Here is a 25989-nt window from a genome sequence, read left to right as displayed (position 1 = left end):
CACTGTCTTAACACCAGTGCCTGGAAGCATATTTGGCCCATAGTGGGTGCTCAATAAAAATCTGGTGAAGGAATGAATCCTTGACAGACAAGTCTTTAGCAGCCCTGCACAAGATGGGGACAGTGTCTTATCTATCTCCGTACGCCCATTACTAGCGCCGGGGCTCACAAAATGTTTGGTGAATGAATTGGTGAATAAACATTTAGAAAAATTAGCAGGTTCACATACTTCATGAACTGTAACTGTACAGAATTTTGGTGCTTTTTTTGCTAAGGGCAGCTTAGAATGCACACAGAAACAAATTCTCTAATGGCTGTAATGTCAGAAGAAGACCGGAAAACAGCCCTGAAGGAAGCCTTGACACTTCTGATCTGGACTGGGTGGCCTTCAAATACCTCATCTGGGAAACAAAGGCCAGAAGAATTTCAGAGATGTTGTGGGAACAACCTAAGATAAAAGACAGTGGCGTCCTCTAAACACCAAGGGTTTATCTCTTTGATATGGAAATTGACCAAGGGGGTAGCAACCAGCCTGGAGAACAAAGATACTGCTGTTTTAGACACATGGGGAGACCAGTGTGAAACAGTTATAAGCTTTATAAGCCTGAATGTCAGGTCTTTAAATGCAGTATTATATTTAGCCCAAGTAGGGGACAAGACTCCATCAGACACAGGTCTCTCATTCAATATTTATTTTATACAAATCTAAGAAACGATAATAACAAAAGTCGGCACTTATGCCTAGTACACACACACACTTTATATGACATTGCCACGTGCCAGACTCTATTCTAAGCACGAACCTCATTTAAACCTTAGGTCTAGCCCAGTGCATTCCCAAGATACAGACCAGAATATTGAGGCATAGGCAACCTGTGCAAGGTCACAGCAAGGAATGGTCAAAGCTGGGATTCAAACTCACACAATCTGGGTCCAGAACCCATGCTCTATCCTGGACTCCTTAAACCCAAGAATTTGTTGGTGGGTTTAGAATTTTTTTTTTTTTTTAGAAACAAGCTAATATTTGATCAGAAGAATACAGACACTGTATTATTAGCTTCCTGGGAAGTCTTTTCTACTTTGCCAGTTTCAGAGAATTGATAACTCTATTTTCTTCTCTTATCCCTATCATCCTTATTAACAACTCTTATGTATAATCTCTACAATAACCCTACAGAGCAGGTATTGTTACTGCCCTAGACAGATACACAGACACTGAGTAATTTTTCCTAGTTTGCTCAGTTAGAAATCAGGAATTTGAATCTGAGTCTGTTTGACGGTAGAACTGATCTTACCTATTCTAATATGCCTTATTTATAAATTTAACTTACAATTCTTTTGTTATCTCATAGGCATCTTTTCTTTTTAAAGATTTTATTTATTTATTTGAGAGAGAGAGAATGAGAGAGAGAGCATGAGAGGGGGGAGGGTCAGAGGGAGAAGCAGACTCCCCGCTGAGCAGGGAGCCCGACGCGGGACTCGATCCCGGGACTCCAGGATCATGACCTGAGCCGAAGGCAGCCGCTTAACCAACTGAGCCACCCAGGCGCCCCTCTCATTTCATAATCAAATTTGCCTATGTCATACTTACTTTAGAAATGATGTAACAAATGTACCTCTAATCATATTTCTAAACAAACAAATAATAATTCCGGGAACCAATTCGCATTTGCCTTTAAAACACTCTCTCACATTTTGCTATTTATACAGAGATAAGCAAAACATTGGATCTAATGCATTGCTGTAATGGGATTTTAAAAATTTCTTAATAAGTTATAGGACTTTGTGACTGTATCCTGGATTTTCAAGCTAGTTCTGATTTAATGTAATTTAAAGGTGATACAAAGATGCAGAACCAGACAACAAAATACAATTTAGTGCTACACTCTTTCAAAATAGATCTGCAAATGAGAATCAGTCCTGTGTCAGATCACATGTCCTGACTCTCGGTTTATAAACTATCGTACAGATAACTGCTCTACTCTCTCTGGAGTTTCCCTGTCTCGGCATCTTCATCATAAAAATATACATAAAATAAGTTCCAAAGGGAGAAGACACTGTTTTGATGCATATTTCTTGATTTAAGAAAAAAAAAAGTGACTCATTTCCGAACGTCTGCAAATTGCTCAATATTGCCTTCCGCGAGGGAGGGACAATGGCAGCATCAATGGTCATGGTTTATCACACATTTCACATTCTTCCCCTGATAAGCAAATGCAAGGGCCTTAAGGAAAAATGCAGACTCAAAATCCAAAGTCCAGAGAAAGGCAGCAGAAGCTAAGAAATTATGAGTGCAAAAAGAAAGGCAGTAATAGCTGTCAAACCTTTCCTAAGATGGAAAGAAAGAAAAGTCGATTAAGAATAGCATCTGAGTCATCCTTCATGAATAAAAGAGCTTCGATCCAACCTTCGCTACTACTAGAGCTATAATGATGGTGAAACGGCCTTGTGTTCCTGGTACCAGTGATTAATTCCAAAGCCCCTAAGAAGGGGTAGGAGCAAGAGAGCAGAGAAGGGCTGTTAGAATCCTCCCACCCGCCCTCTGAACAGATACAGTACAGAAACATTAAAGCTTCCATCATAAAGGTGTAAGAATCAATAACTGCCCACCCCATTACCTATCAGGCCAAATTAGTACTTTTCATCCCTCAGTTTATGTATGGGCAAGAGTCCCAGCTCTGCTAAATGTGTGACCTTGAGCAAGCTACTGAATCTCTCTGCATCTGTAAAATGGGGCTAATGATGCCCACCACCTGGGGCTATCAGGTTTCACTTATGCATGTTTAAGGCCTCATAGGTGTCTGGCCCCTGGCAGGTGCCCTTGGTAAGACTGCCACTCCTCTAGTGGCAACCTCCATGCTGCATGTGAGGAAGGAGAGATCTAGAGCTCCCCGGGCTACCCGTAAAATCTCTCCTCATCCAGCTGTGACGCTGCCCACTGCTGAGTTTCGAGCAGCCCATTGAGTCCTGCATGGTCCTAATAAAACCACCAAGCCTCCCGCCCACCCCCGAACACCGCTGCATCACTATTAAAGCTGCCTAAGGCCCCCAATTCTTACTAGTGGGCACTAGGGAACCAAGGACTCCTGTTTCTCTAAAGCAACAGGCCACCATGCCTCACCTCTCTGTTTACCTTACTCATCATGAGAAAGCCAAGCTAGTCCATTAACAAAGGGCCCCATCTCCCGCAGGCCTCTTTAATGTCCCCAACGGATCTCATTTCTCACACTTCCCTCACCTCCCAATGCTTCCATGTAGTTCTCTGGAACTCAGTCTGCGGTTAGCTAAATCCCTCTTGTTCTCCACCTCTTTGCTGTAACTCAAACTCACACGTCCCCTCAAGACCCAGCTTCCCCTGATGCTCTCCCAAGTGTGGCTCTTGTCTCCTACACTCCCCTGCCCCTGAGCCAGGAGAGGGGTGAAGTGTTCTCTGAGCTCCTCACTTCTGCTTCATCACAGATAGCAGCTCCTACTAATGGTAAACCGAACTAAAGCCACTGCACCCTATTGAAGGGGTCTTAGTATTCCTGGCCACTCGCCTTCATTTACTGAAGCTTTTAGCACCCGCTCACTCCTCTCCCTCCAGTACCACTCCCATGACCATAAGCACATTTAGAATCCATATAGATAACCCTCGCAACAGGCTGGTTTCATTCCTACTGATCTTGTCTTCCACCCTAACTCAGCCACCACTCTGCATGCAGCCACCTTAGACCCCGCCATTACCAGTGAGTGGACCATCTTCAGTGCATCAATTTCAAGATCTTCCTCTTGGATCACCATCCCTTCTCTCACCCACTTGCCTCTTCCGGTTCCCCAGCTCTAGAAGACTGCTGGCTCCCCTGAATGAATCCCTGGGCCTCAATACTTCTTCCCTGGCTACTCTCCCCTGTAGCCTAAAAGGTCTCCCTTCTCAGACCACGTTCTTAGATCTGGCTGTGCCCTGGAAGGTCCTGAGGACTTCTGAACCTGCCCCCCCCGCCCCCGAAACAGAATCTCTGGGGAGTCCATATTTCATGAACCACCCGGAATGCCTACTGTAAGGTCAGCTCAGCACCTGGTCCAAGGAATCGATTGGGAAACATGTCTTATAGCATCTCAGCTGCAAACCTCTTACAGTCTCATGCCTCTCACCATTTCCTGTGTCCTACTGCAATTACTGAGGGAGATGCCCCAACTTCCCCGACAGTCTGTGAACTCCTTGAAGGCAGCTAGAAAGACATACTTATCTTTGTAGAGCTCACGGGCTCCAGAATGACTCTTTACTCTTAGTAAGTCCTCAGTAAGTATTTGCCAAACTAGCATTGAATAAAAGAAATGAATGGATTTCTGGGCTAAGGATCTAGAGGGAATGTCCTTTAGAAGAGCTATCTGAAGAGACCTACAAATGAAATCCATGCTAATGATGCATCTAAACTGCAGGTTGGATTACATCCTCCTCTTAAAACCTTTCAAATGGCCCCCATCATCTTGCTGGTAAATTATTCTGTAGCCATACACCTAAGTCCCTTGATCTTTTTCTGCCTCCATCTCCAACTTCAGGTCCCACCACTTCCTGCCTCTAGCTCACCCTTCAGTAAAACTGGACTTGCCCCTGTGCATTTGCTCATGCTGTTCCCTCTGCCTGGAATGCCTTTTCCACACTTATTAGCCTAGCTAAGCTTATTCATCTTCAGAGATTCAGCTAAGTTATCAACCCCTCCCAGGAGCTTTTTCCCATGCGTAGGCTGGGCTAAGAACGCCTGCTCCCTGCTCTATAGCACTCTTGGTTTAATCATCTATGTGTCTGCTTCCCCTGAGCCCCACTTATACTGATGTCCTCGGGGTGTGGACCAGACTGTACCCTTTCCCACCCATGTTTCTATCACTATACCTAGGTACACAGTGTAGACAACAATACTTTTTAATTGAACTGAGCTGATTAGAAAGCGTTGGATGCATTTATGGACAGAGGGGACGGAGGAGAAATTAGGAGGAATTCTAGATAAAAGAATATGAAAAATGCACTGAATTTTGAGTATGCTACATCTTACTATGTTAGTATCGTTCCAAGCCCTGTGCACAGCCACTTGCAGACTTCATCTCAACTACTGTCACCCTTACCGTGGGCTTCAGAGTAGAGCAGACAAAATCAAGGGTCAGGTTGGCTGAGGTCTGATAAAGTAAAGGACATTTTCAACTTTTCATGTTTGTGGGCCTCGCTCCTGGGCTCCTAGGGAAGCTATACTTGAACATTTACCAAGGTCAAAATGACTCCGCAAAACCTCAAAGCATGGGCTCTATTTCTGTCCCAACACACACCGTACAACTGTTTCGTTAAAAAAATAACCAAAAAGGAATATCCCAAACATAAAGATAAGAGAAAACCTCCCTGACTCCCAGAAGATTAAAGGCATACAGCCTTGCACATGGGAAAAGCATAAGATAAAGTCTGTAACTTTCTGGAATATCTTTGGTCAGGATGATTTGTAACTCTATGTAAAAACAAACAAACAAACAAACAAAAAAACACATATATAACCCTTCACCAAATGTGCCTTCCTTGGAGCATTGTCTTCTTTGTGAAGATTGTGTATCCCGGGCTATCCTAACTTGGGCTCAGATACAACTTTTTATCCTTTTGCTCTGAAATTTAAAAAAAAAAAGGTTGGTTCATTTTGCATCAACATTTCATATGGCTAATGAGTGTCTGAGCTAAGGTTAGGGAACTCAGCCCCGATGCCAAAGCCTGGGGGTATTTTTGGTTTTTGGTTTGTTTTGTTTTTAATGAACTTTTTTCCTTGGAGTGATTTTAGATTTACAGAGAAGCTGCAGAGAGGATCCTACATGGCCTCATCTGGGTGGCAAGTGTGATGCCCAAGCTGCTTCGTGTGGCGCCAAGGACAAGGGTCAGGGACATTAAAATGAACTCTGCCACAGCATGCCTTTTCTCCAGGGACAAGTCTTCATTCGTCCACGCCCAAGTTTATCCAATGATCATTTGTTGCATGCCTACAACGGGTCACGTCAATGAGTAAGACAGACAACAGGCCTTGCCATAATGGGGTCCAGAGTCTTACGGAAAAGCTGGACAAGGAACCAGACAATCACAGGACCCCATGGTCACGGCTGTGACAGGACAGCACTGGGTGCAGGCCGGGCAGGAAACCAAACTGGGCTTGGGGAGCACAGAGACCTTCCCAGAGAAAGCCAGATGTGGAGAACAGGTGGGGGGCGCACGACAGAGGGGAGGCATTTGTGAGCCCCAAGGCCTGAGAGAGCGTGGTCAGTCTGGGTTTCCCTAGTGGGGCCTGCAGCTGAAATGTGAGATGGGGAGGGAGCGAATCGGGCCTGAGTCCACCTGAAAGGCCCTGCAAGCCATTAAAAAAACTTTTCAACGCACACTTGAATTTTATGGTTCAAAATACCTTCACAGACTGTACAGGGAGAGGGTGAATTAAAATTGGTATTCTTCAGCCTCCAAATCCCCTCAATCAAGACACTAAACCCTCAAGCACAGTGGAGGAAAAAAAAGGAAGGGGGGTATTAAGGAAATCCTAAAACAAGACGAACCCCCCCGCCCCGGCCACACACACACACCCCGTCAAAAACAAAAAAACACAGTGGGTTCCAGATTGCTTCAAGATAGGAAAATGTTGCTTAACTGCATTTTGTGGTGGGGGTAAGCGTCTCAGAGGAAAAACTGGGTTATGCATTCTCAGATGCTAAGTTCAAAACACAGCTCCCAGCAAAGGGGCTCCAGCTGGACTCAGCGGACTAGGGATAAGGTCCTGAGGTCAGATGGATGATCTCTGCACACAGGCCCGCCCTCAAACTACCCCATTACCAGCTTCCCCATTACATTGGTCTGCTCGTCTGGTACCGCGATTTGGGGGGAGAACCAGGAGGCTTCCCTAGAAACCTGTTGCCAGCAAGCTGGAAAAATCAAATACAGAGCGTCCTTATTTGAGGGGGCTTCCTGCCCTCCGCACTGCCCTCTTGGGCCCAGACAAAACAGTTGCTCAGTGTCCTCGGGGTTCATGACACTTTTATTTAAAGTGAAATTTACTGAAAGCTGAAAAGTGAAGGGTTGAAGAACTTCTTTGAGCCACTTTACTGCCTTCACCCCCCTCCAGCTTATGATGTAAACTCCTTAGCCAACATGGCCATTTTAATTTCTTAGGTCTTTCTTTCTTTCTTTTAAAATATTTTATTTATTTATTTGACAGAGAGAGAGACAGCTAGAGAGGGAACACAAGCAGGGGGAGTGGGAGAGGGAGAAGCAGGCTCCTGGCTGAGCAGGGAGCCCGATGTGGGGCTCGATCCCAGGACCCTGGGGTCATGACCCGAGCCGAAGACAGATGCTTAATGACCGAGCCACCCAGGCGCCCCCTTACATTTGTTTTTCATGTTAGAGTCCCAGTTGCATGAAGAAACAATCAAAGAATTCAAAGACACCAACCCAAATGTAATTGGGACAGATCTTATAGGTGTTAGATGTTTTTGTTTCCTTTTTCCTTCCTGCCTGCCTTCCATGTAGGTTCCATGTCCAGCCTGGAACCCAGTGCAGGGCTTGAACTCATGACCCTGTGATCAAGACCTGAGCTGATATCAAGAGTCGGACGCTTACTGACTGAGCCACCCAGACGCCCCTTGTTTTGTTTTATTAAATACGAGAAAGCAGCTTCTGTCTGGTCCCCTGTCTGTTCAGTACCTTCCTTGCCCAGTACCAGTAGTGGGCGTCATCTCAGAGGTGGTGGGCCACTGTCATCATTGTCACGGACCCTCCTCCTCCCCCCACCACACCTACCACCCCATTCGCTGAGCTTTTACGACCGTAATCCGTGCTTTCCAGACAGAAGCTCAGACTCTCCTAACAGCCTGGCCGGGCAAGTGTTACTATCCCCATTTTATAGGTAAGAAAATTGAGGCCTGGAGAGCAAGCAGTTTAGCTTAGAGATTAATAAACCATACTGTAGACTTCAGAGTCAGTGTTCAGGTCCTGGCCTTTTCACTTTCAACCAGGAGACTGAACCTTACCTTCATTACCTCAGCTCCTGTCAATCCCATGGCCACAGGAATGGTATTTACCACTACTGTTGCCTGTTTATTTGGGCAAACCATGTGAAGGTTTAGCACAGTGCTTGGAACATAGTATATTTTCTATAAATGCTGGCTGACTACTATTACTATCGTTGTTGTTGTTGTTGCTAGTCAAAGTTGCATCGTTATTAATTGGCAAATTTGGGTTTAAAAATGAGGTCTGAGTCTAAAATTCAAGCTCTATCCTACCATGTTGGGTTCGTCCCTTTCATACTCCATTTTGTTTACTCTTTCACCATGGGCAATGGAGAAGTGATTAGCTTTCTTTTACAGATTAAGGCACTAAAGCTGGAGGGGCCCAGTCGCTTGCCCACAATTGGCGAGCTAATAAATGACTAGCTAGACCTCTGACCTCACTCCCCTAGCTCCTTCGAACACACCAACACAGCCTCAGTTGGTGCCTGCCAGTGGTCAGAAAATGCAACCGAAGAGCGCTTTCAAAGCCTTTTTATCTGCGACAAAATTTCTTCAGCCAAAATTGATGCTTGACAGTCTTTGTGCTCTCTAAATATGTATCCTGCTAATCCACTCACCAAACCTCAGACCCTTCTTTACTCCAAGAACGAGAGAAGCCAGAGCCACTTGTGAGAGAGCTTTCCGGCAGCAATCAGTCACACACTGTCCCTGACAGAGGCTCCGGCACCCGCTCCCCGTCGCCTTCGCCTTGGGAGGCTGCCAGGTCTGCGGGGCCAACGCCACATTCTGCAGCCCAGCTGTTTCCCAGGAGAGCAGCATCCTCGGCCTCTTGGAGGGAACCATGAACTGATGGAAGTCACAGAGAAACTGTGTGCTGTGGTAGTAAGCACCAGCCAGGAGAGGCCCGGGTCTTGCACTCACTAGACGGGCGTGTTGAGGCTGGCGCTGTAAGTCTCTTCTCTACTCGGCAGGGAGAGGATGCCGATTTCCAGCAGAGTTAACAGATGCTCACTGGGTAACAGTAATCTCTGTCTACCTGTCCTTCCACCTTCTTCATTCAGTCACTTATTCAGTTTACAAATGTTAATCCCCTAAACCAGACCTGACCCCACTCCCCCACGCCACACATCTGCAGGGGCACTAGTCACACTGTGGTCACACGGACCCCTCAGACGGACTGCCACGTGAGCGGCTCCCCCTGGAGTTGTGGGACTCAGGGGCCCCACTGCAGATACAAGTGGTGATAGGCGTGAGTGAGTATTCTTCATCCTCATGGAATTACAAGCCACTGCATTGTTTTAAAGGTCAACAGAGATTATTCAATCAGAAACTAATTGAGTGCCTACTACAGGTTACGATCTAGGCATGTGAAGGTGCATTGTAAAGCATCATACAGGAATGTTATTAACAGCTTATTTTCCTCTCATCATCCCCTCTAAATACGGTTATTGATGGTTCTTGAAGCTTCCATTCTTATCTCCCCTAGTTCATGCCCTGCACTGGATGCACTCTTCTGTCTCCTGTTCACCCGTGGGTTTTCTAACATGGTGCCTGGAACAGAGGAGACAGTAAGCATTTGTTGGAGAACTGCACACCTCTGTGCCTTTGCACACATTTCACACACTGCCTTGAGCGCTCTTCTCCCTTTTCATTGTCTGAAAAATGTTTGTCTTGCTTGACTTGGCTCAGTTGCAACTCCTTGAGGAAGCCTTCCATCAGGTATGCAGCAAGAGATTTCATCCCCCTGTGCTTCAAGATGCCTTGCATTTCTCTCATCTGCAGTGCTGGTTCTTGCACTGTTCTTGCACTCTACACTGTTCCTGTTTTTTACCTTCTTCCCTTCCTCCCTAGACTAAGAGCTACTTCGAGTGCAGCAATAGGATGAAGAACATCCATTCTGGGGTTGAAAAGTCTTAGATTGGAATCCTAGCTCTATGAATTCAGGCTCTGTCTCCTTGACAAGGCTATTTCAGTTCACTGTTCCCTATTTCCTGATGAATAAAATGGGCACACGACGATTCACATCCTAGGACTGCCATGGACATCAGTGCCGGCCCGGTGCCTGGCACAAGGAGGCCCACAGTAATGGTATCTTGATGAGGACAGTTGGGATACGGATAATGAGACAGATGAGGAGGAGGAGGAGGCAGATGAGGAGAGGGACAATGATATGGATGATGATCCTGATTAGCATGGTGATCCTGACAATGATGAAATGCTTATCTGTGACAGTGAGTACACACTTAGGAAATATGCACAGAATTAACTGACGTCATGGGTTCAGATGGGAAAATTTTATCTGTTCAAGGTGGCCATTTTAGTTTCCAATAATAGAAATGCTTCCATTTTGGCCTCCTTCTTCTTCTGACACACAGTATCCATGGGTTTTCTTGGAGCTTACATTCCAGTCTACTGCCTGGTCCTACTCATTTTGTGAAATGACCCTATGAAATCGACCTCTCTCCCTCATTGCCCACTCCATTTTCCCACCTTGTACCCCAGCCAAGCCAACAATACCAGTTCAGAACAATGGACAGCAACACAGGACCCACCCTTCAAGCATTTAGTTCTGCTCTCCTTTAACTCAATCCATGCACCCAATTTTGCACTCATTCCTGGAGGCTTCTCTTAACTTATTGTCAGCTAAATCTGGAAAATACCAAAGGGGACCCTAGCAAGAAAAAAAAAATGACAAAGGCAACTAGATGGATATGGTCTTGAATTGATCTTATGGGTGCGGTGTCAGACTTAATTACTTAGCTCAGAGATAACTAGCTTGTGGTAAACAGCCAAAATACTTGAAGGGCACATTGAGTCAGGCTCTGCTGACGAGAATGCACGGCTTCATAGAACATTAAATGAGATTTTTCTGCGTGAATTGACAAGAAGAAATAATAAGGCTTTAATACCAGGATGCTGGCAAAAAGAAAAAAATCATAGGCGATTACTTAGCTTTGAGAAAGAAAAGTGAAGAGGTACTCTAGCTTTCTGATTTGTAAGGTGTGTAACCTTGGGTCCTCAAGAATACTGTATAAGCTTTTGACTCATTGAGGCTAAAATGAAAATAGAAATAATAGTGGAATCAACTCAGGGTCTGAATATCGGCTATGTCGCTCTGTGACCTTGGAGAAGTCACCCAGCTTCTTAGAGCCTCAATTTGCTCATTTATAGAATGGGATACCTTCTGGTTTGAAAGCTTGTGGTAAGGATTCGAAATCCCTGAGTCTAGCTTGTGACCTGTCAGAGGAAACAGCAAATTCCTGTCGACTAAATAAACATGCATATGTGAAATTCGTTAATCACAATCTTATATAGCTGTATAGAAATTAATTATTTCTTGCAGAAATTATTTCATGACCTGAGAAAATTAGCAAAAATCCTTGTTGATGAATTGAAGATATAGAATCCCAGTCTTTTTTTGGCAATACTTAAAACATAAATAATCGTATTTGTCCTGTCTACCTCACAAGATTCTTATATCAAATAAAATGAAATATGACAATACTTTGAACAGAATAAAAATAAAAACAGAATCCAACACAGATTGAAGACATTATCTTTAAGTATGTATAAATGCTGTACAATTGACACAGAAGAATTTTCCAGATGGGAAGCTCAGTTAACCCTTGGAAATAGCTTACCAAAGAGAAGGAGTTGGGATTTCAGGGTCTCACACAGCACCTACCACATGGAAAGTACTCAAAAAATACATACTAAATTTATGAATGGATGAATAAACCTCACGGGAGCTGGGGTGTCGGGGAGAAGAGGCGAGTGGTTTAAAGCAGGGCTCATTATAATGATTCTATGAAACTCTATCTCAAACTTTGAAACAAAGCAAATGTCTAACCACATCCTCACTGGCTTATGAGCCACGTGAGCTTTGTGAACTCAGCCCCGAGTGTATCTTTCCTGCCAGCCACCTACAGCTGCTCTTCACCCTTGCACTTGTCCAGTGCTGTGTGGAGAACGCCATCCTTAGCAGGGGCACCGGACTATCCAAGTTTCTCTTCTGCCCATGTCCCTCTGGCCCCAGACATGCCATGCTATTTCCTGCTTGGGGTCCTTCACATATGCTATTCTGTGTGCCTGGAATGCCTTTCCCTCTCCATCATCAATTGCTTGGTGAACACCTTTCATCTTTTAAAACTGGAAGAAAGAATGATCACCCTTGGGAAAGCCTTTGCTGACTCACCCAAGTTGAGTACAAACATTCTTAAAACGTTCTTCCTCTCTGCTCCCTCCCTTACTTGAACATACGGACAATACTGTCCATATTACATTAAAGTTGTCACACCATATTATAATGTTTTTGTACATCTTTCCTTTTAAACTCTGAGCAATCTGAGGGAGGTCTAAATCATGTTTTATTTCTTAGGCTTTTGGTACATTTCCTGTTAACTGAAAGATCTCTTCGATCAGACAGGCTTGGGTTCAGCTACTGGACTGATCACTTAGTAGTTGGGTGGCCTTGCGGGCTGGTTCCTTAAACCTACTTAGGTTTAGTCTCTCCACCTGAAAAGAGGAATCCTAATGCTCCATATTCTTGCCAGACTGTTGTACAGATTAAATTTTTAAAAAAGATTTTATTTATTTGAGAGAGAGCACAGAGGCAGAGGGAGAAGCAGACTCCCCGCTGAGCAGGGATTCCCAAAGCAGGGCTTGATCCCAGGACCCCTGAATCATGACCTGAGCCAAAGTCAGATGCTTAACCAACTGAGCAACCCAGGTGCCCCTGTGAAGATTAAATTATATTATTCATAGGAATGGGGCCTCACCCCTAAAGTGTTATCCATTGTCATCATTGTTGTTAACCATTTAAGCCATCAGGAGAGAGAACACTGACTAAGAAATAGGCACGGTCTCTAAGAATGGGAGAAATTAAATAGATATTTACACTCTTTTCCTTTCCCTTTTTTTCCTAAACAATTGTGGCACATGCTCTGAAAAATAAGACAGCTTTGGGGTGAATAATGGTCATGATAGTCTCAGACTGTGGGAGGCTAAATAATGCCTCCTCCCAAAGATGTCCATGCCCTAATCCTCAGAACCTGTGGATAAGTTACCTTCCATGGTAAAAGGGGATCTGGAAATGTGGTTGGAGTTGAAGTTCTTGACATGGGGAAATTATCTTGGAGCGCCTAGTGAGTGCAATGTAATTATAAGGGTCCTTAGAAAGGGGGGTGGGAATTAGAGTCTTAGAAGATATAAGGATGGAAGCAGAGGTCAGAAAGAAGAGAAGGTGCTATGCTGCTGAGGAAGGGGTCAGAGACCCATGAATGTGAGTGGCTTCTAAACTGAAAAAGGCAAGGCAAACGATTCTTTCCTACAGCCTCCAAGAACGCAGCCCTGCAGACCTGCGGAGACTCCTGACCTCCAGAACTGGAAGAGAGTGAATTTGTGCGGCTTTAAGCTACCAACTTTGTGGTCATTTCTTATAGCAGCAATAGAAAACTAACATACTTGCTCTGTAAACAGCACTTTGGGGTATATAGGGGTCAGGCTAGGTTTTATTGTAACCAAGCAACACCTAATCTCAGTGATTTAACCTAAAGATCTCTCTTGTGCACGTGTGTGCATGCACACACACGCTAACAGCCCAACGGGAGCTGGAGGAGGCTCTGCTCCTTATGCTTACTCAGGGCTCTACATCCAGTGACCCAACACATGGCTTGAAAGTCACGGGGCCAGAATTTGAACCAAATGTTTGACTTGAGGCTATCAGACACTTAGTACTATCAGACTACATTTTGAACTCACCAGCCAGAGAAGCATAAACAGACATGGAGACAATTAAGCCAAAAGTTGTTTCAAATTCTACTTGGAGTAAAACCGTGGGTTTACAACAAATAAAACAAGCATCACTAATCTTGACCTTCCCATGAGCCAGACATCTCCTTTGATAGAAGGTATAACCTTTTACAATGTCAGCACTCAGAGCGGTGCTTGATGACTCTCTGATTCAACCCATCGTCTTACAGATGAAGATTCTGAAGACTTGCCCAAAGTCACATGGACCTGCGGCCAGGACCATGATCGGCTTCTGAAACAGTACTTTTCCTACCTGTTTGGGTGGGAGAACTGAATGAGATAAAGGCATTTCCTGTAAATCTTTGAATGATCTTAAAAAGATATACCCATGTCTTATCACTCTAATGTTTCAGACAGGAAATCTGATGGTTCATGTCCAGAGAGGTGGAGCCTAAACTTGGAATTTTGGAGCCCTGTCCACGCGCTTAACCTGTACTACGCAGCTTCCTGTGCAGGGACATGGCCTGCTCTCACCCAGCCCTGCAGGCACGGGAGGGCAGTCAGTGAGATTCCTTCCCGCAATGAGTGGGATTCCTCACAGCCCCCAGGTCCACACTGCGTTCCTGGGTTGGAGCAGAACACCGGGGTTTTATGGCAAACATTCCCAACAGGGAGTCTAGAATTTGAATATGTTTTCCTACATCAGTCTTGCAAAGCTGAAAGTCAGTTTAAGTACTTCCTCAGCAGTAAAGATGAGAGGTTCATAGCCCCTGAGGTAAAGATGAACGCCTTTACCTGTTGGTCCTTTAAGGCCTTAACTGGGAAGGTTTGCAACAGTTGTAGTCAAACCACCTTTTAGGTGAAGGGTATTGCCTGGCTCTGTTCTTTTGCTGGGAGAGTTTTCACTGGTTTTCATTGTGAATGCCTGACATGAAGGGAGGGCTTTTTCTGAAAGAGCGGCTTGCGGGACAGCAAGAATGTTTTGACTAGGGCATTCTACCTGCGGGTTGTTTTATTTTCCCAAGCAGAAAGTCAGAGGCAAACTGCGTTCTTGGGTTTCATGGCTTTGGTGTGTTAGGTGCCTCTCTGTTTTTAGCTAGTTCCGTACTTTCGGCAGCATGATACCACTATCCAGGAGGTTCTGGGGGAAGAGGAACTCTTGCAGAAGGTGTCCTTGAAACCTCCAGCTCTGGGTTCAAATTCCAGGGTCACCACCTACTGGCTGTGTGTCCTTTAGCAAGTGACACACCCTCTCTGGGTCTCTCAATGGCAGGGCTTACTCTAGAGCTGCAGTGAGTTAATACATATAAAGTCCTTAGAATCATGCCTAACATACATAAGCGCTCAGTGTCAGCTGCTACGTTAATAATGAGGACGAAATCATGCAACCCTAAAGAACTTGTTTCTTCCTCTAAAATGGGGAGAATCTCCAGCTCACATGACTTGTGAGGCTTAAATGAGAGAGTACATCTAGGTGGCTCCTTCACCAGAATTAGCCTTCTTCCTTTTTGGGACATTAGTTCAACGAAGTAGTCAGTAAGTAAGGCACTGTGGTGGACACCAAGGGGAATTAAGTGCACGGAGCCAGGGAGCACATTACTGGTAATTCATTCGTTTTGAGAATTACAGAACCAGGGACAAGTTCCCTTGCTCATGACGTAGAAAGCAGAATAAGGCAGAAACATCCCCAATTTTTCCTAAGGTCTCACCTCACAAGGGACTAGCACGTCAGACCAACATTGCATGGACGTGTCTGATGCTACGTGCTTTTCTCAATAGGACATCTCATTCATTAAATCCTAGTTGGTAAGTGAGTCGGAGGCCCACAGAGGTGAAATATTTGCCTGAGGGCATACAGGCATGAGTGGCAGGGACTAAATTCAGGCAGAGGTCCGCGGGCTCCCAATTCAGTGCTCGCTCTCCTGCCTACCACAGTCTGGAGACACAGTGCAAGTGCCTCTGCTCAGAAGCAGCACAGAGGGGAAAAACAGAAGACCAGCGGGCAACTTTTTTAAGGGTGTGGAAGATGGCATTTCTGTGTTGATCCTTTAAAAGTTTAAATAATGCTATTCTGTTTTTAATTACTGACTTCAAATTGTTACAAAATGTCTCTCAACTAGGATTTTCTTAAGGTCACAGGCTGATCTCTGAGATGAGCTATTGGCTGGTTCATAGAAAGTGGGGGAGGCAGGACGCTGAGAGTGGTTTGAGTGCTCAGGTCCTCTCTGCTCGAATTTGGGATTGGGAAATTCTGATGATCTCAACAACTATGAATATTTGTACAGGATTTTATTTACAATGCTACGAGCAAATGTTTTATGTAATCCTCATAGACAAAATATCAAGTATCATTGGACACACTTAGAAACAAGAAAACTAGGGGAAGGGGGTGGGGGGATGGATTAGCCTGGTGATGGGTATTAAAGAGGGCACATTCTGCGTGGAGCACTGGGTGTTATGCACAAACAATGAATCATGGAACACTACATCCAGAACTAATGATGTAATGTATGGTGATTAACACAACAATAAAAAAATTAAAAAAAAGAAATAAGAAACAAGAAAACTGAACCCCAGAGAGGATCAGTGGCTTGTTCAAGGCCACCTAACAAGTGGGTAGAAGGCCTAGACTTAAATTTAAGTCTAAAAAATTTTTAAAGGGGCACCTGGGTGGCTCAGCCGGTTAAGCTCTGACTCTTGGTTTTGGCTCAGGGCTATGCTCTCAGGGCTGTGGGACGGAGCCCTGTGTCAGGCTCTGTGCTCAATGGGGAGTCTGCTTGAGATTTTCTCTCTCCCTGCTCTCCCTTTGTCCCTCCCCCGCTCTCTCTCTAAAATAAATAAGTCTTTAAAAAAAAATTTTTTTAAAACCTCTGTCCAACATCCCGCTCACTGTGATCATGATAAAATGAAACCAGGTTGGGGCGCCTGGGTGGCTCAGTCGTTAAACGACGGTCTTCAGCTCAGGTCGTGATCCCGGGGTCCTGGGATCGAGCCCCACATCGGGCTCCCTGCTCAGTGGGAAGCCTGCTTCTCCCTCTCCCACTCCCCACTGCTTGTGTTCCCTCTCTCACTGTGTCTCTGTCAAATAAAGAAAATCTTAAAAAAACAAAAATGAAACCAGGTTAAGAACAGGGTCTCTGGAGTCAAATAGGAATTTGACTCCTGATTCTACCTCACCTACAAAATGGTGATGGAAACAGTAGTATTAATAGTAACGGGGAAGAGCAGTAAGTAAAACTTTGACGTTTTCGTGTTAGGGTCCAAAAATTGCTTAATTATTGCTTCTGAAGCACATTATTTGTAACTTCTTTGTATTTGGTATGTCCTAAGAGAAGGTTAGGGTTAATCTTTAAAAACCACCCCAGAGTCTGCTACCTGAGATTTTTACAGATGAGGAAAACCAAATCCACGAGTCTGTGATCAGGGAGGAATAGTGACAGTGGTCCCCAGATCCCTTTCATTCATTTCCCACGCCGAGCGGTAATAAACACTTCTCAGATTTCTTCTCCGCAGAGCTAAGCACAGCTGTTGTTTTCAGAGAGGTCAACCTAACAACACGGTCAAAACACTTCCCAGATGGGTGTGGGGGAGGTCACAGCGTAGCCTCATTAACTCTCTTAATTTGCTGAGAGGCTCCATGTAGGAGCTGGTGGGCCTGCCACAACAAGGAACAGCAGACTGTGTGGCTGAAGAGACAGAAATTGATTGCCTCACAGTTTCGGAGCCTGGAAGGCTGAGCCCCAGGTGTGGGCAGGGTTGGCTCCTTCTGAGGGCTTCGAGGGAAGGCCCCGCCGGCCTCTCTCCATGGCTTGTGTGGACGTCTCCCTCTGGGTCTTCACCCTCTGGGTCTGTCACTATGTCCACACCCCTCCTATTCAGCAGTCATGTTGGAAGGGGCCTGCCCTAGTAACCTCACTTTAACTTCCCTCTATAAAGACCCGATCTCCAAATAAGCTCACTTCTGAGGTACTAGGGGTGAGGACTTCGACGTATGGATTTGGGAGGATGGGACACAGCAGTTTATTATTATAATAACTTACTGTTACTTTAGTGTGTAGAATTACCCGCCTTTTTGAGCTGTTCAAGCTCTTGATATGTATTAACTTATTTAAACCCTAGTTGAGGGCTAAGACGTCAATACCATTATGTTTCTTTGCAAGTGAGGTAAGTGGGCCACGGAGGGATTCAGCAACTGGCTCTAGGCTGAACAGCTAGTAAATGGCAGAGCCAGAAACGGAGACCAGTCTGGCTGCTCAGAGTCCGCGCTTTCAGGTGCCAGGCTGGGCTGCCTCTGTGAGCAAAACCTAGTCGTTGCTCTCTGCAAGCTCCTAGTCTGAACTCAGGTCTGCGTCTGCTCAAAGGGCTGAGCTCCTGCCAAGTGAGGAGAGACCATTTGTGACCAAGGGGCTGGGGCAGGTTTCTCAGGGAGGTAACAGTGGAGTAGAGTCTTAGCGTGGAAGTCAGCATTCTGGAGAGAAGCGTTCCTTGGGGAGATGCCAGACTGGGGCACAAGGGACGGGGCTGGGGGATGGCCAGGGGGAAGGAGTGGGAGCACCTTGGCAGTATCAGCCAGGCCACGGGGCTGGGGCTTTACCCCTCAGACAGTGGGGAAGCACCAAAGGGGAGTCAGGGGAGCGACAGGATCAGATGCACCTGTGAGGACCATTTCTAGCAGACGAATGAGGGTATATGGTTGGAGCGGGGGAGACTGGACTCAATGTGAAGGTCACTCAGTTCTGGGGTCCGTGCTTTTGGGTAACACCGTCTCTGCACTTGTGCACGTCACTTAAACACCTCACCGAAAAGGACTCAATAACACAGTTCAAGAGAACTCCGCATAGACAGGAGTGATGTGGCCAGTCTTTCAGAACTGTGAATAACTGAGTGAGCTTCCCTAGTCCCCTCCTCAGAGATTCTTCTGGAACTCATAGGAAACCCTGGCAATCTGATCTCAATCCCCAGCACACACTGCTCTCCCAGGAGCAAGCTCTTAATAGCAGATGGCCCTTTCCAGGACCATCCCTCTCCATGGGCTGGGCCACTTTCTTTTTCTTTTTTTTAACATACCCTGTCGTGTGTCTTACTCATTAAAAGTCAGACTATTCAGAAAAACAAAATAAAACCCTCTGAAATCGAGCTTGAGGGCTTGCTAAGTAGTTTTACAGGCATTTAGAACCTGGGTTCTAGACTCAGCTCTGTCAAAAATAAGCCACCTGTGACTCTGAAAAAGTCCTGTGGTCCAAGAGTTTCAGAGCATGACAAGACTTTAGGGGGACATTTAGTTCACTCTTCCCATTTTGGAGGTGAGGTCCCTCTGTGGTGCTCTTGGCTTATAGGATAAAGTACATATGCTATTCAGTCTTTCAATATCTGGCCATCTTGCAATTTGATTCTGGCTGTGTTCTCTTTGTCTCTCGGTCTGTGTCTCCCTGTCTCTGTCTCCCTCCCTCCCTCTCCCCGCCCCCCAGCTCTCATCAATTTTTCTAAGGAGCCTGGGATGAACCCCACCCTGGATTAGGCACCCATTCTCAGTGCTTCCCATCAAAACTTACAGATTTCTTCATCATTCTGCTTTTCACTTAATACCCAAATTGTCTGTTTTCTTGACATTCTCCCCTGCAAGATGGAGTAACTAGATGGCATCTCTGATCGAGCCCTCCAAAATCAACAAGAACAGCCACGGGGCATCCACTATATGTGTGGCCCCAAGCTTCCCCACCTCTAAAATGGGAGTTGTTAGACTAGGTCTTTGAGAAATCTCCCAACTCCTACATTTTATTATTCAAGGACTTGCTGAAATCACTTGACTAATAAGAGACAGAGGTAAACATCAATACAGGTCTTTTGACTGCAACTCCAATGCTCATTCATCAAAACTCAAGTACCATTTGGTAAGCATCCCGACTGAAAAAGCATTCCCAGTTAAAAATGCTGTGGTTCTCTCTTGCCAACACCGTGTGAGGAAGTACAAATCTACCTGGCTGAGGGAGCACACAGAGGCATCACTCCACGATAGCTTTGGAGAAAGACTCCTCAACCTTTGCGTCTGGGTGCCTAGACGGTATAATAAAATATATTCTTATAGAATTCTCTCGAGCCTTCTATCTATGCAGGAGAAGGATACATTTTTTTAGGACTAAAAACAGTGTAGGATATCTAATTGTTCACTTATCTATTGATACAGAAGAAACCACTCCAAAACTGAGTGGCCTAAAGCAACAATCATTTTTCCGTATCCCACAATGGAAATGTAAAACTAACTCCTGATCTTGTAAACATGTTCAATCCTAAGTCATCTCATTCAAATTCTTCCAGGTGCTCAGGCTTTGTACCTTGGAGTCATGGACGATTCCTCATTCCCCCCCCCCCCATTGTTTATCCACTCCATCAGTAAATCCTTTTGACCCTACTTTGATGCTGTATCCCCTATCTAAGCATTTCTAGCCACCTTTACTGCTAAGACCCTGGCTTGTGTCACCACGCCCTCTTGCTTGGAGGAGGGCAGTCACCTCCTCACAGGTCAGCCAGAGTTGGCTCTTATTCTCCCTATCTATTTTCAAAACAACAGCCAGGTGATCCTTTTAAAATGTAAGCTGGATCATTCCATTATGCCACTCACAACACTCAGCTGGAGCTCCCTCTCTCTCTCAGGAAAATTGGAATTCCCAGGGCCCGACATGATCTGACCACTCTCTGCTTCCCCCACGCCAGCCATTCAGGACATTTTGCTACTCCTGCACACACCGACAGGCTTCTGCCTCAGGGCTTTTGCATTTACTGTTCTCTCTCTGTAGAATGTTTTCCCCTAAGATAGCCACATGGCCAACTCCCTCACTTCCTTCAAGTTTCTGCTCAAATGTTACCTGTGGATGCCTCTCTTGAAACTATCCCATTTAAAATAGACTTACCCAGAGGCACCTGGGTGGTTCAGTTGGTTAAGCATCTGATTCTTGATTTCACCTCAGCTGGTGATCTCAGGGTGGGGAGATCGAGCCCCGCATTGGGATCTGCCCTCAGTGAGTGAGTGAGTGAGTGAGTGAGTGTGGGGGGGGTGCTGGATATTCTCTCTCTCTCCCCCTCCCTCCACTCGTGCACACTCTCTCTCTAAAACAAACAAATCTTTAAAAATAAAATAAAATAGCCTTATCTGCTGTCTCAGTATTCTTAAACCCTTCCCTACTTTGTGTTTCTACATTGCAATTACTGCCATTTGACCTAATATGTGTATAATATTTTATATATAATGTCCATTATATATTATATAATGTATATTGTTACATATAATGTATATTACATATAATATAGTGTATAATACTATGTATATATATATTTTGTTTCCTTGGCTAGAATAGGTTTTTATAAAGGCAGCATTTTTGGCTGGCTCACTGCTGCATCTGCAGCACCCGAATCAGGCCCTGACAACACAGTGCAGGTGCTCAGGACACACAGGCTGCATTGATGAATATTTTGTCAACTTTTTAAAAATAAAAAAAAATCCTCTAAGATGAGAAATGACCCATATTGCTCTGATTTTTTTCCTTTGCATAAGCAGAAAGTTGCATAACCACATTAGCTAACATGCCTTTTTCTTTTTGCTAAATTGCCTAACATTCTGCTTGTTTTCCTGTTGTAATCCTTGCTAGCGATACCTGGCTTACAGTTGCCACTTAATATTTGTTATTGACCAATCCCTGCTCATGTTCCAGCACTGCTACTGACCCACTGTATGATACGGATGAAGTGACGTTCTGACCATCAGTTTCCTCCCTTAGGAAAACAAACACCACCAACCAAAATGGGGCAAATGGCATTGACCTGCGATGACATGTGGATAAACTCAAATGGATGTCAGTGCATGCCTTGGTAGATCAGAGAGGGCAAAATATAAGTCACTTTCTTTTTCTTACAACCACACTAAATCTACTCAGCCTGACATTTCTCCATCAAGGAGGAGCTTCTCAAATGTTGCTGAACTGCAAGTTAGGGGGGAGAGAGAATTCAAAAGGGAGATGGAATACCAGCGTGCCCTTGCTCACTCTTCTCCAAACTCAGCTGGTTGGACTGCTCAGCCAGAGAGACGGGTCTCCTGCCCTGGGCAGGATAAGAGGGAGCATTTTTCTGATGGGTGACAGATGAAATGGGTCCTGCCTTTCAATTTAAAACCAAACCTCTGGGAGGGAAGCCACATGATTCACAGGAGAAAATGACTTGACTCCAAATATCTAATAAAGAACATATGGAAGCAAAACACCTCTCTGTCCCCCTTGGGAAGAAATGGACTTTGAAGATGGGAAAATAGGGGAGTAGAGAATTGGAGGAGGCAACAGAGGAGAGCATTCCCCTGAGAAATTCTGCAACCTCGCCAACCGCGTGTGCGGGAACGCAGGTCCACCTGGCTTGGTGCTGGACACTTGCCCACGGGTCATCTCTATTTTTATAAGCACCTCCAATAATCTCACCAACTAGTTACTCTAACAGCCATCCTATTTTATGAGCGAGGAGCCCAGTGGGCGCAGGAGGATGAAGGCACTTGCCCCAGACCACACAGCTAATAAGGAACAGAGCCCGCAGTAAAGCCACAAGCCACAGAAGAGCACCAGGCAGCCGGGCCCTCAGACCAGGAAGCCCGCTTATCACCAGGGGGACCAACACAGTCCACAAGGACAAACAAACAGAGAAAAGCCAACAGGCACATAGCCCCAGGGTTGGGAAATAGGTTCGAAACCCAGCGGGGGGGAAGGGCGGGGAGAGATAGGACCCCTCATGCCACCATTCCCCAGAGCCCCTAGCTCCCTCACCCCCGACGGTGGCAGGAGGCACACCGTTCCCACAGCCCCAGCCCCCCCACCCCAGAGCAAGGCCAGGGTGAACCGCCTCGCACCGCACAAGCACCACACATGTTCATCCCTCTCCAGGAGGCAGGGGCAGCCCTTTCCCACAGCTGTTGGCAGGCACCCGAAAGGACACAGAGAAAGTCCACGACCGAACTGACAGGCCTTACCCCTTCCATGGCCTTCCTCCGAGTCAGAGTCTAGGAGACAAAGGCAGTTTCCCAGAGCTGTATCCTGGGGCCAAGAATGTGCTTTAGTTTGCCAGCACCTGCCAGGGAGCAATCACTTCCCAGAGCCCGGGACACACCTGAGCCCAGGTGCCCCACCTGCCCCACCTGCCCCACCTGGGGAGCAGCTCCTCCCCTCCCTGGGCTGGAGCTTTCCCGGCGCTGGCTGGGCGCGGACCAGCCTCCATCTGCCAAGTTTTGCAGGACACCAGGCACCTGCAGCAGGAAGGGGTCCTCTCTCTCCTGGGACTCACCAACCCTGCCCTTTGCAGCAAGCGGCTCTCCCCCAGGCTGGTCCAACAGTCACTCTCCGGAGGAGTTTACTTTGTGCCCGAGGCACAGGGGAGCTGCTGAGGAATGGGGGTGGCAGGACTCCTGTTAGAACAAAATGCTCGGGCTGGACAATGTAATCTCCGTGAATGACAGCCTTGGCCCAGCTGCACCCCTGAGATGGCTATTTAACTTCACCTAAGGCTCCCAAAGGGGACAGAGCCTACCTAGGCTTGCAGGGCGGTACGGTGGGGGCCAGAAAGGGAGCTGCTATAGCAGAGAACCTGTTTGGGGGCTGACACTATCTAAGCCTGTGGACACGTTATTACATTAAATCCTGCCATACCCTCGGGAAGTGCTATTATTCTCACTTAAATGGTGAGGACACTGGGGCTCAGAGAAATCCTATAACCTACCCGTGGTCACAAGGCTCAGGGCCTGAACTCAGGTCTGGCTGACTGAAAGGTGGCTTTGTTTTTCTGGTGTGTGTGTGTTGGGGGCGTGCGTGGGGGAGGGTTTTTTTTGTTGTTGTTGTTGTTTTGCTTTTGTGTTTTGGACAGTTGGTGCTGGAAACCCAATCCTTATCTCCCAGTTCTTAAGAGCTCAGGGCTGTCCTGGGGTTGGAGGCCGGCGGGGCAGGCAGCCTACGCTGCTCCAAGCCAGGTCTCTGTGACTTCTCCTGCTTTGTTAGGGCTCCACTCGAGCGGGAAGCCGTCTGGGAAGAGGAGGTAGAAGGCAGGTGAGGAAAGCCCACCTGCGTACCCATGACCTCTAACAGGTGCTTCTTCTAGCTGGCTGATCACCACCACTGCCAGGGGGGTCTATGAAAAATACAGGTTCAAGTTCCCAAGGCAGATAAGAATCAGTTCTCGTCTAGGGTCTGGGAATCTGGATTTTAAGTAAGCTTTTCAGGTTTGTTTTAATAATTAATGACTTGCAAGAGGATATATCTTCTACATCATGACCCCGCACACACACATGCATACCCACGTCCTAAAATAAAATTTTCTCAAAACGAGAATCGCTCTTACTATGGGTGTGATCGCGCTGTTACTTTCCATTCTTTTCTGAGTCATTATGTGCCATTAAATTAAAACCTCAATGGTCAGCACACCTCACTGCATGGATTTCATAACTCCGTCTGATCCACGCTGCTGCGCTGCTCACAGTCAGATTGGAGGCCCACTCTTCCAAGCGTAACAGGCACAGTCCAAAGACTAGAACTTTCCCTCTCACTCTGTTCTCACTGCAGTTCAAGGCAATGAGGTCTCCTATACGTTTGTAAATGCTATGATGGAGGAAGCTCTCAAGAGAATAAGGAGGTTCCTCCCAACAGCAGCTGACCATGGGGTTGTCAAATTCCCTCTGCTCTTAACTCAAGGGCTTCCCCTGATGGCTTGAGACCAGCCTACAAAGGTGGAAGTAGGGTGGGGGCGATGGGAGAATGGGGTTGGGAGATAGAGTGGGTTGGGAGGGTTCTCACCTCCTTGCACCTGGAAGGACTACCAGCTCTGTGCTCTTCGGGTTTGGTTCAGGACAAGCTACAATGGTAGGTGATAGGAGGTAGGAGACACCGAATATTGAGTTGCTAGGATTGTTTTGCAAGTAGGCCTAAGAACCGTGACTCGTGGAACCCCATAAGATCTCCTGTTATTACCTTGTGATCCTCTAGGTGCTAGACTCTTGTTTCCCCCTAGCTGTTGGCCTTGGGGATGTCAACAGTCGTCTCTGAGATGTATGCTCCTTATCTGCAAAACTCGGTAAGAGGCTGGCAGTGAACCTAAGGGTTCATGTGCCACGTGAGTATCTCCACTGTGCTGAGCATGAAATAGGCACCAACAATGCCCGTTCCTCTTTACTTCCCTCTCTCCTCAATTCATGGTGGCTGTGTCACTGTCATCCTGCAACATGCTGCACATGGGTGTACAAATGTTGTTGTCTTATTGTATTGCCCTCTAATGATCTCATTTTGCTCACAGGCCCCCATCCCATGGTGGCAGGTCCTTGCGTCAAGCTTGATGCAGGAACTCATACACATGTACGTGGCAGGGTGGGGGCAGAAAAGGCAGATACAAAGTACAGACGTGGTGGGGAGGGGTCGAGCTGTGAAATCAGGGGTTTGATCTGAGTTTAGACAGATCTCATTACACCTTAGGAATAAAGAATTCAATTGAATAAAGGAGAGTAAGATCCTACTATAGATACAAAGGGCTTTGGTGGCCTGCCTCTAGCTTCAGACCAGGAGGACTCGCCCCGTGCCCCCCACTTCATCATGGACAGGAAATAACTGCCTGACCTGCCTACTGCCCACCCACCGAGGACAGCGCCCCAGCCCTTACAGACGCCACCTCGTGTAGTCCTTATCATGACACCCATTGTCCCGCTGAGGCAACTGAGGCACATAAGAGTTCATCACCGATTCGGGGAAATGCAGTTAGCAAGTAGAAGGACACACATTCCAACCCAGACAGCCTGACTCCAGAGCCCGCCCCGACCCCACCCGCACTCTGCTTGCTTCCATTTACATCTTAGAGAAATACAGAATGATAAACACAGAAATCTGAAAGCTTGAAGGTTTCTTCGCAGCCATTTTTTCCAAACTCAAGTTTGAAAGAAGTTAGCAGAAAGCTTAGCAGATCCTTGGGCTGATACTTAGCAGATACTTCTAGACATTTCTGTCTTTCAAGGGCCTGGTTTCAGTTTGCTTCTCCTGGGAATGGGGATGAGGTGCCATACTCTCCAATGAGGTCCATTTTGTTAGTCTGCTGAGCAATAGAAATCAGGATTTCCAGCACATTCTTGATGCTTCCCAACTTTACGCTCAATCTCAGGTACTGCTTGCAGCTTTGCAGTATTCCCGTTCATGTCTGTCTTTCATTTCCTGGCAAACACCTTGCCTACACTTTGCCCCAC

At 46.3% G+C, this 25989-nt stretch overlaps 1 protein-coding gene across 1 annotated transcript in view; it reads right to left on the bottom strand.

Annotated features, from left to right (window-relative positions):
- Positions 1 to 22911, bottom strand: part of FYB2 (FYN binding protein 2) — a 128769-nt gene extending 105858 nt beyond the window's left edge. The window contains exon 1 of the mRNA XM_088022981.1: positions 22750 to 22911. Coding sequence (XP_087879107.1) covers positions 22750 to 22758 — 9 coding nt within the window. The 5' untranslated portion in view covers positions 22759 to 22911. The remainder of the gene's footprint in view (positions 1 to 22749) is intronic.
- Between the last annotated feature and the right edge of the window lie 3078 nt (positions 22912 to 25989).

Source organism: Eumetopias jubatus, unplaced genomic scaffold (genome assembly GCF_037043125.1).
Source record: "Eumetopias jubatus isolate StellerSeaLion01/CBP00866 unplaced genomic scaffold, mEumJub1_p1.0 scaffold_4, whole genome shotgun sequence".
In the NCBI taxonomy this organism is placed as follows: Eukaryota; Metazoa; Chordata; class Mammalia; order Carnivora; family Otariidae; genus Eumetopias; species Eumetopias jubatus.
Note: the sequence above shows the minus strand (reverse complement) of the source record. Positions and strands in the feature narration are given on the sequence as shown.